Source organism: Pan paniscus, chromosome 9, assembly GCF_029289425.2.
Source record: "Pan paniscus chromosome 9, NHGRI_mPanPan1-v2.0_pri, whole genome shotgun sequence".
Taxonomy (NCBI): Eukaryota; Metazoa; Chordata; class Mammalia; order Primates; family Hominidae; genus Pan; species Pan paniscus.
Window position 1 is genome coordinate 3,712,893 of NC_073258.2, and position 14,988 is coordinate 3,727,880.

At 56.8% G+C, this 14,988-nt stretch overlaps 1 protein-coding gene across 3 annotated transcripts in view; it reads right to left on the bottom strand.

Moving 5' to 3' along the window:
• The window catches only part of TOLLIP (toll interacting protein), a 36,504-nt gene extending 21,802 nt beyond the window's left edge, over positions 1 to 14,702 (bottom strand). The window contains exons 1-2 of one of the 3 annotated variants that reach the window (XM_055093951.2): positions 14,488 to 14,702; positions 754 to 903 (exon numbers count right to left, since the gene is read on the bottom strand). In XM_055093951.2, the coding sequence (XP_054949926.1) occupies positions 754 to 903; positions 14,488 to 14,520 (183 nt within the window). In that variant the 5' untranslated portion in view covers positions 14,521 to 14,702. Of the gene's footprint in view, positions 1 to 753; positions 904 to 7,282; positions 7,436 to 14,487 lie in introns of those variants that run through there. The other 2 variants (XM_063608030.1, XM_055093952.2) reach the window with 2 other exon arrangements.
• Positions 14,703 to 14,988: the final 286 nt, after the last annotated feature.

The following is a 14,988-nucleotide window of genomic DNA, read 5'->3' on the forward strand; positions in this document are numbered from 1 at the left end:
ACGAAAGCCCGCGTGGCTCACAGTGTGTCTCCTTTCCCTGCATTTCTACGAGAGCCCGCGTGGCTCACAGTGTGTTTCCTTTTCCTGCATTTCTACGAGAGCCCGCGTGACTCACAGTGTGTCTCCTTTCCCTGCATTTCTACGAAAGCCTGCGTGGCTCACAGTGTGTCTCCTTTCCCTGCATTTCTACGAAAGCCTGCGTGGCTCACAGTGTGTTTCCTTTTCCTGCGGTCTTACAGACTGTTTTCGTGTGATCAAAATCGGCGTTAAATCTGCCGATTTTGGCTTTCACTTGAAAGACCACTAAGCGACCACGGGCTGGCCCCGAGGCTGACCGAGGGCTGCTCTGTGGGGAGGGAGGGTGCAGGCACCGGCACTGAGGCCAACGGGAAGCCACTCACGCAGCACACGCCGGGTGGTGGGGGCGCCGGCCGCGCCTCCTCCAGCTGCCGGCGGGGGTCCGGTAGGCGTCCTTGGGCGTACTCAAGCCGGGTGGAAGAGCCAGGCCCTACACAGAGCAGACGCCCACCTATACCCACTACTCATCACTTGAGTTATGTTTGGTAGAACCCGGGGTCAATGCCAATATCTTTCACACAGATCGTTTTCAACATCACACAGGTTTCAGGAAAAGCGGGAATCAGAAGTTCTGTTTGCCCGCTTAGGAAATGCAGTATAAACGCCGAAATCCTCAATCCCACCCCCACCGAGCGCACCAGCCCCAGGCAGGCAGGAGGGTGCCCCAAGGCCCACCTGTACCACCGTGATGTTCAGTCGGCCCACGGTGCCCACTGCGCCTCCGTACTGCAGCTGCTGGGCCGCCTGGGCGTCCAGCTGGACCTGCCGCTGCTGCTGTGTGGGCGTGATGCGGAGGAAGTCGTGCGGGAGCTCACCGATGTACACCTGCGGGGCCGGGGACCAGAGAGGCCAGTGAGTCAGGGTGGGGGCACAAAGCAGCCCGACAGCAGCTGCCCCCGGCATTCCCGCGGCCCCGCCCCCACCCATGTCCTTATCAAGTCCTGGACTGTGCTAAGCCTCAGTTTCCTCATCTCTAAACCGAGGGGTCAAGGGTGTCCAGCCTGCCCCAGCGGTACAGGTGCTGCCCTCACTCAGGAGATCCCCAAATGCAGGTTTCTGCTGCTAAAAACGGGTTCCTGTCCTCAAAGCCTGCTCAGGTGGGTTTTCAGGTCATTTTAAAGGGTCTCCCTTGCACCATGTGTGCCCACGGCTTCTTTCTCCTTGTCCACAGCTAAAGGCGGGGCCACTGAACTGCAGGTCACTTGGTCAAATGAATGAGACAAAAGCTGAGCCTCAGGTCTAAAGTGATTTGGAAAACCCTCTGCTGATATACTTCAAATGTTTCCACATGAAACAGCTGAAATTCAAAAGTATCCCAGAAGAACGCAGGAAGTAAATCGATTCCAAACAACCACGAAAGACCTCCCCACTCTGCATCCTGTGTCTCTTCGACCCTCTGTCCACCACTGCCACCTCTGAGGGGAAGAGAGAGGATGGGCCCAGGCAGGACAATGCCATCCTGAAACCACCCGCACACCTGCAGCGGCCGAAGGGGCCTGGGGTAAGAACCACGCTCCACAGGTGAAAGGTCGCTGATGAGGCCCTGAGCGTGGGTCTGGCTGCTTGTGGAGTGGGGTGGAGGCCTGGTTGCTGGTGGAGTGGGGTGGAGGCCTGGTTGCTGGTGGAGTGGGGTGGAGACCCAGCCGTCTGCAGGGGCCCCGGTCAGCGCCAGTGCCCTGGGCAGTTCTTTTCAGGAAATACCGAGTGGAAACCTGGAACCCTGGGCGTGTCGGACGTGAGCTTAGGCAAAGTGCACGTGCTGAGGCCGCCAGAACGCCTCTGCCGTGCACACCAGAAACCCGTACTTGCCTGTGCCATGGACTCCCAATGACACGGTGCCAGGCAGGGCTCCAGGAGGTTCTGAGTTAAGCCCTGCACCTGCTGTGCTCTCGGCGCCTGGCACTTCAAAGGACCCCGAGAGGGTCTAGCTCCTCACCTGTGTCCCCATCTAAGGCCTGGAGCGCACAAGCCAGTCAGCGCTCCACAACCAATGTGAGTAAACAGAAGGGACCCGGACGATCCAGGCACCGCTTCGAGCGGTTACGGACTCAGGACCCCCAAGTTCGGGAAGCTCTCTGCAGGCTGCACCCCAACCTGAGCAGCCAGCATGGCGTGTGCTCAACCGCTCTTCTCTAAAAAGCAAAACACACTTTGTGCGTTTCCCCACACTTTACCCCATTTTTGACTGGGACACGTCACGAGTGACCTTTGCCCTGTGAGAGAAGCCGTCCTGTGAGAACAAGCAGAGCACCCCGGCTTCACCTCCGGAGGGTGTGGCATAGGCCAGGGCCCGGAGGGACCCCCTGCCCTTACGGACAATCGAGGAGGGTGCAGAGGTGCCTGAGCGGAGTGGGCCCATGCCAGGAGTCCCAGGCCAGCCTCCCCCAGGCAGCCTCTCTCGAGGCGCTGTACAGCTCACCAGCAAGCTCTGGCTCAGGAGGGCGCTGAGAGGCCCCATGGCACGAGATGCTAAGCACCTGTTCCTGTTGGCACACAGGAAACACTGGGGTACAGAAGGCCAGGGCCCTTCGCCTGCCTCCCAGAAGGATTCACAGCCCAGAGCTCTCTCCCCGGGGGACACCTGGCCACGCAGGACGTGCTTCCCTGCCAACCCCACAGGGCCCTGGCACAGCCCATGCCAGCAGGCTCTATGACTAGCTCTGTCTGCTCACCAGGAACGGGTTATCTTGCAGAAACACACTCGTGCTAACCAAGTTCTCAGGACTAACATTCACAGGCCAAATTCCTGTTTATTTGTGACAACTGCTTCCTGTGTGCCACATGCACAGCTCTGAGGACACGGCAGGAAAAGCACCGTATCTCCTGGGCACACATGGCAGACAGACAGGCGGCTCGTGCCCTCCTGGGCACACGTAGGGGACAGACAAGCGGCTCGTGCCCTCCTGGGCACACGCAGGGGACAGACAGGTGGCTCGTGCCCTCCTGGCCACACATGGGGGACAGACAGGCGACTCATGTCCCGGAGACAGCAGCATGGAGAAGCCGGTCGGGGGAGAGTGTGGGTGGTCACAGGGACGTGTGGGCATGGGGTTCAGAGGCCTCTGAGGGAGCACTGTGGGTCCCTCGCTGCTTTGGATCCTGGTTGTCCCGGTATTTGAAGGCGTCCAGCGCTCCGTCTCCTTGCTCTGCACTCTTTAGGTGTCCATTAAAGACAGTGGGACTGCTCATTACTGGGAAAAAATAAAATTATATCCAAAGGCCTAATGATCAAGTGTCATTTTTCAACAAGGATTTAACCATAAAATGGCAAATAGGAAAAGAGGGTTTTTAAACATAAACCGTGTGGACAGAACACGAAAAGGGGAGAAGCAGCTCCCTGCGGATGGAGCTCATCAGCCCCGCGCAGCCCGGGGACCGCAGCCAGCGCCATGTGGCGGGGCAGGTGCGCGTCCAGCTCCCCGAGATGACACACACCTCACATCTGGGTATTCTTCCCAAAAACCCACACCCCGATTAAGAGACATCTGACAAAATCCCTGACCAGTCAGTCGTCCTCAAACCGTCAAGGTCCCAAAAACACAAGGAAAGCCTGAGAGACGGTCCCAGATTGGAGACGGCAGACATGATGGCTAAACGCAAGGCAGGGTCCTGGGATAGCAGGGGACAGTCATTGAAAAACCAGGACAGCCAAATAAAACCTGGAGCCAACAGTCATGCCCCCAGCTCAGCGCCACAGCTGTGAGAGCTGTTCCCGGGGAGGGCAGCGTCGGCCAGGGGACATGGGTGAGACACACGGGACCTCTTCGTGCCAGCTTTTCAATTCGTCATAAGACTGAACACTACAAAATTCAAGGTTTTTCAGAAAAATATTCCATTTAACCTGAAGACAGGAAGAGCAAGAGAGGAGACAGAGACCAGGCTTCAGTCCTCCCCGTACAAATACTGGTTACGCAACCTGCTGCCCCGCCTACCAGGGAGAGGCGGCTTGCCTGCTGCTGCAATGCCCTCGTTTCTCAACTTAGAGCAAAGCCCTTCAAACGAGGAGGGAGTTCTACCAGTTCATGCTTCACGAGTCACAGGGGAGGGAGTCCAGGCGCTGAAGTAAACCCTATCATTTCAGTGACGACACTCGGTCCTTCAGTAAACGTCTATTTTGAATTTATTTTTTAAATTCAGTGCTAATCCTAAAATTTATTTTTGCCATATTATGATGGAGGAACTATTTCAATGGTCACATAAAAATATATGCTTTACCCTGGTTCAAAGGCTTGGAAATATGAAAACAAAAATGATTACTCCCGATACATAATGGATACTTTTCTAGAATTTTGCTTCCATGTACAAGATGCACATACTGAGTTCAACACTAAGAAGTCTAAATGCCCGTGTGAAGGCCGACAATTCCACTTCAGGAGCCAGTCCCCTGTCAACGCTCACTCGGGCACGTGAGCACAGGATGCCTGCGGCTGCGTCACCTGTGCCGTCAAAACGCCCCGTCCACCAGCCAGGCACATCCACCCAGCGCATCGCCACGCGGCCTCACCAGGAGCCGGCGGTCCCTGCCGCGAACACATGGAGACTCGGGGAACGGAGGTGGAGGCGGAGGTGCGGCACGACCTGCTGCAGGGAGCCATAAGGAGGCCTCTGTCGACACCAACTCTGGAGGAGCATTCAGGAATGGAACTCGAGGGAAACAGGCAGGGAAGATTCTATTTCAATTTATTTATACTTTTATATCCTGCTAGTTATTTTTAGAAACTTTTTAAAAACATTCGTGAATTACTTTTAAAATAAAAAGGACAGGGTAGGGCTCTCATCCCACAGAGCTCTCTGCATTTTATCTTCTCTGAAAATAAAAGCTACTTTTATAAATATTAGTCTGTTTTAAATATAGTTTAAAAATGTAACTTCAAATTTCTTGGAATTGCTGATTCTCCTCCCCCATGTGGTGCTCTCAGAGGATCACGACGCAAGCCTGTGACTGACGACCATTCCTCCCTCACTGACGCCAGAGCTCTAAACCACTGCAGCGTACCTTTCCACACGAAAGAAAAGAGGTCTCCAACATTCACTTCTATTTAAAACAATTTCTCTTCAAGTCTAAGTTTTAGTTTTGGCACAGAAATAAAGTCTTAATTCTTCTTTTTTGTCATGCAATGTGTGTAGTCAATCCAAAGCTAATTTTTCTTTTTAAGCACACAAATTAAACACCCACTGTGAATATTCCTGTTGGTGACACGTCTCCAACGGAGAGAGCCGCTGCTTCCTTGGGCCACACTTTCTGCCCGACACCTGTTAGGAATACGTTTCCGACTGAGAGCGCCGCTGCTTCCTTGGGCCACACTTTCTGCCTTGACAGAGCCCAGGAAGAGCCCAGCTCAGCCCAGGACGTGGAGTCCTGAACACATGCAGTCCTGGCCTCATGCCTACCAGGAGACATCACCCCAAGGAGCCGCACCACAGTCGCCCCGGGAGCACGGCTGGCCACACGCGGGCGGCAGGAGACCAGGGTTTCCTGGCCACTTCCATGACTGGCCCCCTGCAGAGCCTTTTTAAACCTTCTCACTGTTCCCACCCCATGACGCTGCGAGGCTGTGGAGGTGCTGTTTGTGTCTGTGTGCCACGCGTGCACCTGCACTTGGCATGTAAATACTGCAAGCAAGGCTCAACGAGTCTCAGCGCCAATGCCAAGTTAGCATAACTAAGTCGAACGAAGTTCAATTAAAAACTAAAACGCTTCTAACACTTCATGACTATGTGCTGAGCAGCACTGAGTGTAATTTATTTACATAAATTGTATCAAATCACACGTACAAATAAACAACTTATATAAACAATAAAAAATATCCTTAGTGAACTGAAGCTTTTGCTTGATGTGAGAAAGTACCTTTTAACTGGCTGTCTGGTATTCTTTCAGCAAACTGACATCACTTAGCGATGGGCTAAATACGTTCTGTGGAATTAAATCACAAAATGTCGACGATTCTCATTCAATTCTCCAAGCCAGAGTCTCACACCAGCACTGAGGATCCCACACAAACGGCATCCGCGGGCGCCTGCCCACCCTCCCCACCCACCTCACAGCAGGCCTGAGCTCGCACACGTGTTGTGGGCTTCCGAGAACTCCGTATCCACGTGCTGGGACACCCAGAAAACTCAGGGACAATGAAATACTAAGGAACAAGAAATCCAGGAGCTGTGCTGGGGAGGCACACACGGCCGCCAAATCCCAGAAGTTTCCTCCCCCAAGAACCCCTTGTGCCCTCTCAGGGTCAATATCACCCCCACATTGAGAACGAGCGTCAAGGGCTCCTGAAGCCACAAAGCCAGCCCACGGAGGCCCCAACACAGAAGCCGAACTAGTGAAACTCTGTACCCCGAGCCCTAGGTTTCTCCAGTTCCTAACATGGCCATGATTCAACGTGACTTTCAGAGCTGGGACCCACAGCAGGAAGACCTGGGCTGGGCTCGTGGCTAAAGGGACAGAGGAAGCTAATGAAACAGAGAGAAATAAATCCCCCGTAGTAGGAACATCTAGGGATATGGGCGGAAGTCAGTCTCAAAGCCTCTTGGGCGAGGTCTGAGTGTCTGCTAGGAAGGGAGCCCCAGACTCGGTCAGGGCCCCAGGACTCACATAGAACGGCACAGTTGGTCCAGATGAAGCTGAGAACCTGGAGCCCAGGTCATCACCAGCCTCCCTGCTGTGTCTGAGGGGCTGGCCCTGCCTTGAAGGCCCTGCAAGGGGCCTGCTCCAGGCCACTGTCCTACAGGGGATGTCTGCTGCTAGGTTCACACCCAGGTCAGAGCTCAGTCTGGCCCAGGAGAAATGGCCCGTCCACCCGATGCCCGCACACCTGTGTGATTCACATCCAGATCCGGGGGTGCAAGAGGGCGGGAACACGCACCAGGGCTGAGACACAGGGCCGTGGGCAGTCAGGACAGACCCTGGGTGGCCCTGGCGGTCCCTCTGCCCAGCTGACTGACCCCTCAGTGCGCAGGGTTTCAGAGACTGAAGTGCCAGCCTGCACATGCCCCAGGCCCGCACACTCACGGCCAAGAGGGGAGCCCCGCGGAGGTGAAGGACTCACCGATGCTCACTGGTGGCCACTGCCATTGCCCTGTAAGTTTAGCATTTTCCAAAATAAGGCTAGAAAGAAAACTGCAATTCCCCATGCCCACTCAGCTGCTGGCTCCCTCACCCACCACCCTTCACAGCACCAGCATCCAAAAGCTGGACCAGTACCTGACCCTGCAGCCCCTGGCACTCCAGCCAGCCTCGGCCTCACGCTCCACACCAGCCTCCTGACGCTCCCCAAAACCCACTCCAGCCAGCCTCGGCCTCATGCTCCACGCCAGTCTCCTGGCACTGGCATGTTCAATGAACAACCCTTGAGCAAATAAGTGGCATTTCACGCATCTGCTCTCAGCAAGGCAGCTCCCACGCCAGTGTGGACGGGCAGTGGTGACTTTGTCCCCAGTTCCCACATCCTCCTCCCACGGCCGCTCAGCAGCCCCCTCCCAGGAGCCCTCGCTGAGCACTCATTCGCTGTGCCTTGTCTCCCCTTCCGGGGCCTTCCTCAGACAGGGCTTTCCTTCCCTCTTCCTATCACCCCCTCCCCTCTTCCTTTAATTATACAAAACACAACAGGCGCTTCAAAGCCAACATGCCGGGAGGTTCCCTGGCTCTGCTAAAGTCTCAAAGCAAACACTAGAATTTGTGTAAGGGAAGCTGGGAGATGACAGTATTGAAACGAACCCGTGTAAGCTGAAGAGTGGTGAAAGGGAAGAGTACAAGACGGAATGAGAATAAGCATAGATTATAAAAGCTGACTACGGAACAAGCGACTTTAAATGGGGTCTCTGCCAGGAACTCTACTGCAGGCAGCCTTGCATCCTAAGTGCTGGGACGGTCAAGCAAGGCAGAGGCGGAAAACCCCTTCTCATTCAGATGAAACAAAAGCCAGTCAAGCAGCGGGCCAAGGGCGGACAGAGATCCAGAGAGGGACGGCGTGTGACGTGGCAGGCGCTGGGCACGGGGCGCGCGCCGCAGCGGCCTCTGCGTGTCACTGTGTGCCTGAGGCTTCCGTGGTGAGGTGCTGGGGCACCCCTGCTCCTGTGCTGCTTACACGTGAGTGGAAGAAGACAAACGGGAAGCATCATGAGTTATGCTGTATGCTAACGGCAGGAGGCGCTGTGCAAAGAAATAGGGCAAGGCCAGGTGGCAGGGGCATGCTGCACTTCCCACAGGGCAGCAAGGCAGGCCTCACCAGCACGGTGTCAGGGCAGGGCCCGCAGGATCTGGAGACAGTGACTCAGGGACAGGAAACACTTGCACAGCAGGCCTAACCAGGGGCCTGTCGGGCAGGTCAAGGGACAGTGTTAGAGGCCCAGATGAACAGAGGTTGGGGCCGGGTGCAGTGGCTCACGCCTGTAATCCCAAAACTTTGGGAGGCCGAGGTGGGCGGATCACTTGAGACCAGCAGTTCGAGAACAGCCTGGCCAACATGGTGAAACCCCATCTCTACTAAAAATACAAAAATTAGCTGGGCGTGGTGGTGGACGCCTGTAATCCCAGCTACTCGGGAGTCTGAGGCAGGAAAATCGCTTGAACCTGGGAGGAAGAGGTTGCAGTGAGTTGAGATTGTGCCACTGCACTCCAGCCTGGGCTACAGAGCGAGCCTCCATGTAAAAAAAAAAAAAAAAAAAAGACCTCAAGTGAACTGGGAGGCAGGCCAGAAGCAGCGTATTCAGAAGGCAGCAAACAGAGGGCCAAAAACGAAGGAAAGCCGGAGGAAGGGACGTCCACTCCCGGGCTGCTCAGCAGCCACTCCAGGAGCCAGGAGAGGGCGGGGTCCCACCTTCGAGGCACTGAGGACAAGTGACTGTCCACCGGGAGTACTGTCCACCTGGAGTACCGTCCACCTGGAGTTCCACACACACAAAAATAGCTGTCAGGACACAGAGAAAAGGCATGTACAAGCAAAAATCAAGTTTGCCAGCAAGGAAAATTCTAGAAGATGAACCTGAAGCTAAAGGAAAGTGATCCCAAATGGAAGGCCCGAGACACCAGAAGGGATAAGAAAAGAGAAACACAGAAGGAAATCTAAACAAGCGCTGACTCGAGAGAAGTAACACGTTCCTGCGGGAGCCCCAAGGGGAGGCGGCACCCACACAAGGCACAGCAGCACCCGCGCCGGGACGGGGCGGCCGAGGTCTCCGCGTGGATCCGGAGGTGGCACAGACAATGATTAACTTCTTCTTTAATTATTCTTTAGCCGGGCAGCCTCCGGAGCCAGAGTTCACTCAGAGACTCCCTCATGGCAGAAGCTGATAAGTGCATGTTACCATTTCCAGGAGAGCCCCTGTACTTTCCCAGCACAGTGTGTATGTACTTGAGATAAAACAACTGAATTATTTAAAACTCTGTTTAATAAATCCAAAAGGCAATGAGAGAAAAAAAAAATAAGAAGATGTAGGACAAATAACAGCACCAAAGAAAACATGTAAAAAATCTGTAAATCTGTGTATCCATCTAGGCATCTCTTAACTAGAAAGATGAAACTAGCACATTCCCATCAAAAGACTTAGTCTTCTTAGATTTGACTTTTTAAAAATCCAGCTAAGTGCTATCGATGGTGCACCTATCTTAAACAAAAGTTTTCAGAAAAATGTAAAATCATAGAAGGAAAAAGTACTAGGTGAATACTCTCTAAAAGACAGCTGGAGTGGCCATGCCAGTATCAGACAAAATAATTAAAGGCAAGAGGCCTTTATCTTCCAAGAGGCCCGTGGGTCCCCACACAGTGAAAAGATGTGATTTCCAGGCAAGCACAGCAATTCCACACCTGTACAGACTCACAACCCGGCCTAAAAAATCCAGCGCAAAGGTTCACAGGAACCCAGAGAGAAAGGACTCGTGAGGAGGCGGTGAGTGCGTTCCCCGCTGGCTCAGGTGCAGTCAGCAGGAACGGACGCCCTCCCAGGAACAGCCCACCAGAGCCAGCGGAGACGGGTAAGTGCCACTGGCTCAGACACACAGGATGCAGGAAAATCCACGGGCTCCTCACGACACTCAGGGGAGAGAAAGCCCACACACATCTACAAAGAAAAGCAACTCTCTCCCTGAGGTACGGGAAGGTGAGGGAAAAGCATCTCACTTGCCTTTCCTTCACGAATTGTGTTTCAGGACAGCCAGCCGACACCGGTTGATGGGGAAAGCTAATCTTTACAAACAATCCCAGTTAATAAACACCGAAGAAGTGATAAAGTTCAGAAACTACCCTCTGCCATCCCTAATGAAGTCACCGATTCGGCAGGAATTATCAACGATGTGAAGAGTGAGGGGACCTGGACAGGAACAGGCCTCTCAGGGAGGAAGGGAGGGGCCAGGCCGTCTCCAGCTGGACTCCATGGTCAACCAGCACCTCCAGAAGCAGGACAAGGAGTCAGCGCAGCCTGGACACGGCACGGCGCACCCACCTCTACCAAGGAGGCCTCTCTGACGGCACCGCGGTGGCTGCAGCAGAGTCTCCCGCAAACGTCCCGAGATCTCACTGCAGAAGGCAGGGGTCCACACGGTACTCCTCGATACTCCTCGCGGGGGCCCGCACGGTACCCCTCACAGGGGCCCCCATGGTACTCCTCACAGGGGTCCACACGGTACCCCTCGCAGGGGCCCCCACAGTACTCCTCGCAGGGGCCCCCACAGTACTCGATACTCCTCACAGGGGTCCACACGGTACCCCTCGCAGGGGCCCCCACAGTACTCCTCGCAGGGGCCCCCACAGTACTCGATACTCCTCACAGGGGTCCGCACGGTACCCCTCACAGGGGCCCACACGGTACCCCTCGCAGGGGCCCCCACAGTACTCCTCGCAGGGGCCCCCACAGTACTCGATACTCCTCACAGGGGCCCCCACGGTACCCCTTGCAGGGGCCCCCACGGTACTCCTCGCAGGGGCCCCCACGGTACTCCTCGATACTCCTCACAGGGGCCCCCACGGTACCCCTCGCAGGGGTCCACAGGGTACTCCTTGCAGGTACTCACCCATGCTTTCTGATAATGTGCAGACTATGTTGAAAAAAGGTTATCTTTCCAAAATACTGGCCTTTTTGAAACGTGAGGGAAGCACTGCACAGGGCTGAAGCATCCCTTAGTGGCTATTCAGGGAAATATTATCCTGAAGATCTAAACACGGTATGATTCTCTCAGAACGATGTCGGGCTGGCTAGCTTCACACGTCCTCTCCACACCTACCCACCCGGACCCCTGAAGCTCCCTCTACCCAAGGACAAAAGAACCCTCCCAGGACCCCATTAGCGGCCCCTCTGCTCCTTCACGGCCCATGGGATCTTGCTGTCTCCCCTTATCACTAGAGGGAGGCAACGGCTAGACCACAGTCAGGGTCTCCCGAGCCAGAGTCCTGCCCCCGGACCCTGGGGAGCATCTCTTTCTGCTGGAAAGCTGAGCGAGCGCCCTGCTGAACCTCCTGCCTCTCTGGCACCACACGTGTAACAGAAAGAGGATGTGATAAATACTGTGTCAAGACATCCTGCAAAAGCAGGGCTCCTCTAGGTGCTAGTAACTGGGTAAAGGCCCACTATGGGTTAATTCAGAGGGGCTGGGGTGGGTCATGCTCAGCGAAGCAGGCTGATGCCAAGGCGGGCCCTGCCTTGCGTGTGCCAGGCAACACTTTACAGAGTGCTGCGCTGACCCGGTAAACTCCAGGGCAAGTCCAGTCCTCCTGTGCCCAGGCCCCTCCAGCGGCCTCCAGCTCCTGCCTCCCTCCATCCTCGGCTCCTGGGGCTCCCTCCTCTCCACCTCCAGACCCCACACCTCTCTTTCCCTGCCCTGCCCTCCCAGCCCAACCCCCACTCCCATTCCTCCTCCGAGAGATGTCACGTCCTCACCCCAACACCCAGCCCTGGTGAGGCCACCATTTACAAACTCTCCTAGCACCTGACCCTTAAGATCACAGACCCACCGGGCCGTCACCACATGGCTCAGCTGTCCTTATGTGCTGCCATGTCTACCGTGCTGCCCTGGAAGACCCCAGTGGCAGGAACCACCTGGTTGTCCCCTGCATCATGGCCATCCTAAACGCCACAGTTGGTAACGCTGGTTGATTAAGTCACATGTACTCTAAGCAACACTTGAGACCCCCGTCGCTGACAACACCTTCTTAAGAGACCCTGGCAGCTCCGAGCCAGACCTGATGTTACTATGCGTTTACTGGTCAACAGGGGTGCCCCTGAAATACCTGCTCGTCTACATGATGGAAACAGCCCAGGAGGCACTGGGCAAGAGGAGATTCTAACGACACCTCAGCACTTGTCAGCACAGGCCCTGCGTGTGAGAACATCTCCTGCCGCTCCCACTTCCTCATCGCGGGTGTAACAGCGCTGCACGCCGGTGCCCCTCAGAACAGGAAGGGCCTGCCTCCCACTGCTCCCTTCGTGCTCAGCACCTGATGCCTTCAAAACCAGTCCTACACCCCAGTGGGGTTCCAGATGAGGAACAAGTTCCCAGGAGGCAGAGGATGTCTCCCAGACCACACAGCAAGGAAGGGGCCATCCTGCCTGGCCACCATACCCCCCTGCTCTCCAGGAGGACACAGCGGCAGGGTGCTGGTTCCCTTGTTGCTCTGAGTCTCCTGTTAGGCAGAAAGGAGCACTTGGCTGCCACGGCAACTTGCGGGGACTCACTGTGGTGGAGTAAAGATGAAGAGGTAGAGACGCTGCCATCAGAGGCCGTCCAGGACCTCTGCCGACCCGTAGGCTCCACACCTGAGTCTCATAAGTGTCAGGAGGTTTCCTTCAAAGTCCTCAGAAAAAGCAGCTATGCCCAAAACCTGGGGCTTCATTCTAAACTCAGAAAAAATGTTCTACCTGAAGAATTATCTCCTAGGGAGAAACACCAGGACTTGTGGATACAGTGTTAAGGGTGGGAGCCCTGGTGACCCCTCCACCACGTCCAGTACTGGGCTGCGCGAGGGCAGGGACCTTGGAGCATCGTGAAAAAGGACTTTTTCCACCCACGGCATGTTCAGAGCCACTGTTGATAAAAACTGTACCGCTCACGACAGCCTGCCCCAGCCCAGCCTCAGTGAGTGACACGGTTTGAATCTGTGTCCCCGCCAAATCTCACACTCAATTATGATCCCCAATGTTGGAGGTGGGGCCTGGCAGGGTGGGTGTGTGGGTCACAGGGATAGATCCCTCGTGGCTTGGTGCTGTCCCGGTGATAGTGAGTTCTCACAAGATCTGGTCATTACAGTGTGTGGCACCTCCCCACCCCCAACTCTCTTGCTGCTTTCGCCATGTGACGTGTAAGCTCCCACTTGGCCTTCCGCCATGACTGGGAGCTTCCAGAGGCCTCCCCAGGAGCAGATGCCGGCACCATGCTACCTGTACAGCCTGCAGAACCGGGAGCCAATTAAATCTCTTTTCTTACAAATTACCCAGTCTCGGTATTCCTTTACAGCAATGCAAGAAGGCCCTAACAGTGAGCCAGGAGGCCACTCACGCCAGGAGCCCATCATCTCTGAGTCAGTCTACACCAGCTCTCCTGCAATATTAATGCTATAGAAGAAACTGCCAGGCAACTCTCAGGAGAGAATTCAGAGCAGGAAAGGTTCTCTGAAGTTCCTGGCGCCTATCCTCTCATTTGCAAATGAAGAAACTGAGGTTTTGCACGGTGGCCACTAACCGGGGACACAATTGGGCCCAAGAAGTGGTCACCACTGCCCTCACTCTGTGTAAATGAGAAAGAGGAAACAGCCATCATCTATGGGACCAACTAGAGTGCAGGCCCGCTTCCACCTGTGGGGCCATCAGGGTGCCGGGACCGCCTCCACCTGGGGGGCCATCAGGGTGCGGGACCCGCCTCCACCTGGGGGGGCCATCAGGGTGCGGGGCCCGCCTCCATCTAGGGTGCCATCAGGGTGCGGGACCCGCCTCCACCTGGGGGGCCATCAGGGAGCAGGGCCCGCATCCATCTAGGGGACCATTAGGGTGCAGGGCCCGCCTCCACCTGGGGGACCATTAGGGTGCGGGGCCTTCCTCCATTCGGGAGTCAGAGCTCGGGGCCGCCTCCATCTGGGCACCGGGCCCTCCTCCATCTGGAGACCATTGGGGAGTGGGGCCCGCCTCCATCTGGGGCTCACAACGGGCGCAGGCCCCCTCCCCCGGGGCCGCCTCCCCAAAGCTCTGCCCGGGCGCGGCGGTGAGCTCAAGCCTCCTGCAGCGTGGGCGCGTCCGTCCGGCCCGGCCCGCCCCGCCCCAAGGTGTGGACGCCGCCGCTCCCCTCCGGCCGGCCAGGCGCCCCGCGTGCCCCGGGAGAGCCGCGGAGCCGGCCCGCCAGCCGCAGCTGAGCAGCAGCCCTGACCCAAGGCCCCGCCCGCAACCGCAGGTCACCGCCCCCGCCCGACCCTCGCCCGGCTGCCTCACCGGCCCGCGCTGAGTGCTGACGGTGGTCGCCATGGTGCTGCGGCGGCCCCCGTGGCTCGCCGACCCGACAGTGACGCGCCGGGCGACCTCCTGCGCCCCCGCCGGAGCCTGCGACAGAGACAGTTGTCACCTCGAGGCCGCCGCCGCCACAGTCAGCTGACAGCCGCCGCGCCGCGCCCCGCCCCCGGCACCGCCCCACTGCGCAGGCGCCGCGCCAGGCACCGCCCCTTCCGGCTCTCGCGCGCACGCGCGCTCCAGGGTAGGGCAGGCGCAACCTCTCGCCCGGCGCCTGCGCACCCGCTCTCTCCTCGAGCCCCGCAGCCCGGCGAAATGGCTCCCGGCGGGGCCGTCTGCGCATGCCCAGTCATGACGGTCGACGGCGCGGGCCCAAGCGTGGCGGCGCTGCGGTCTGGGCAGTGGGTTGGTTTCTCCTCGGTCCTCTGTCGAGTGGCGACAGGGCCTAGCCACCTGGCGGGGGTGACCTTCGGCCGTGCGACCCGC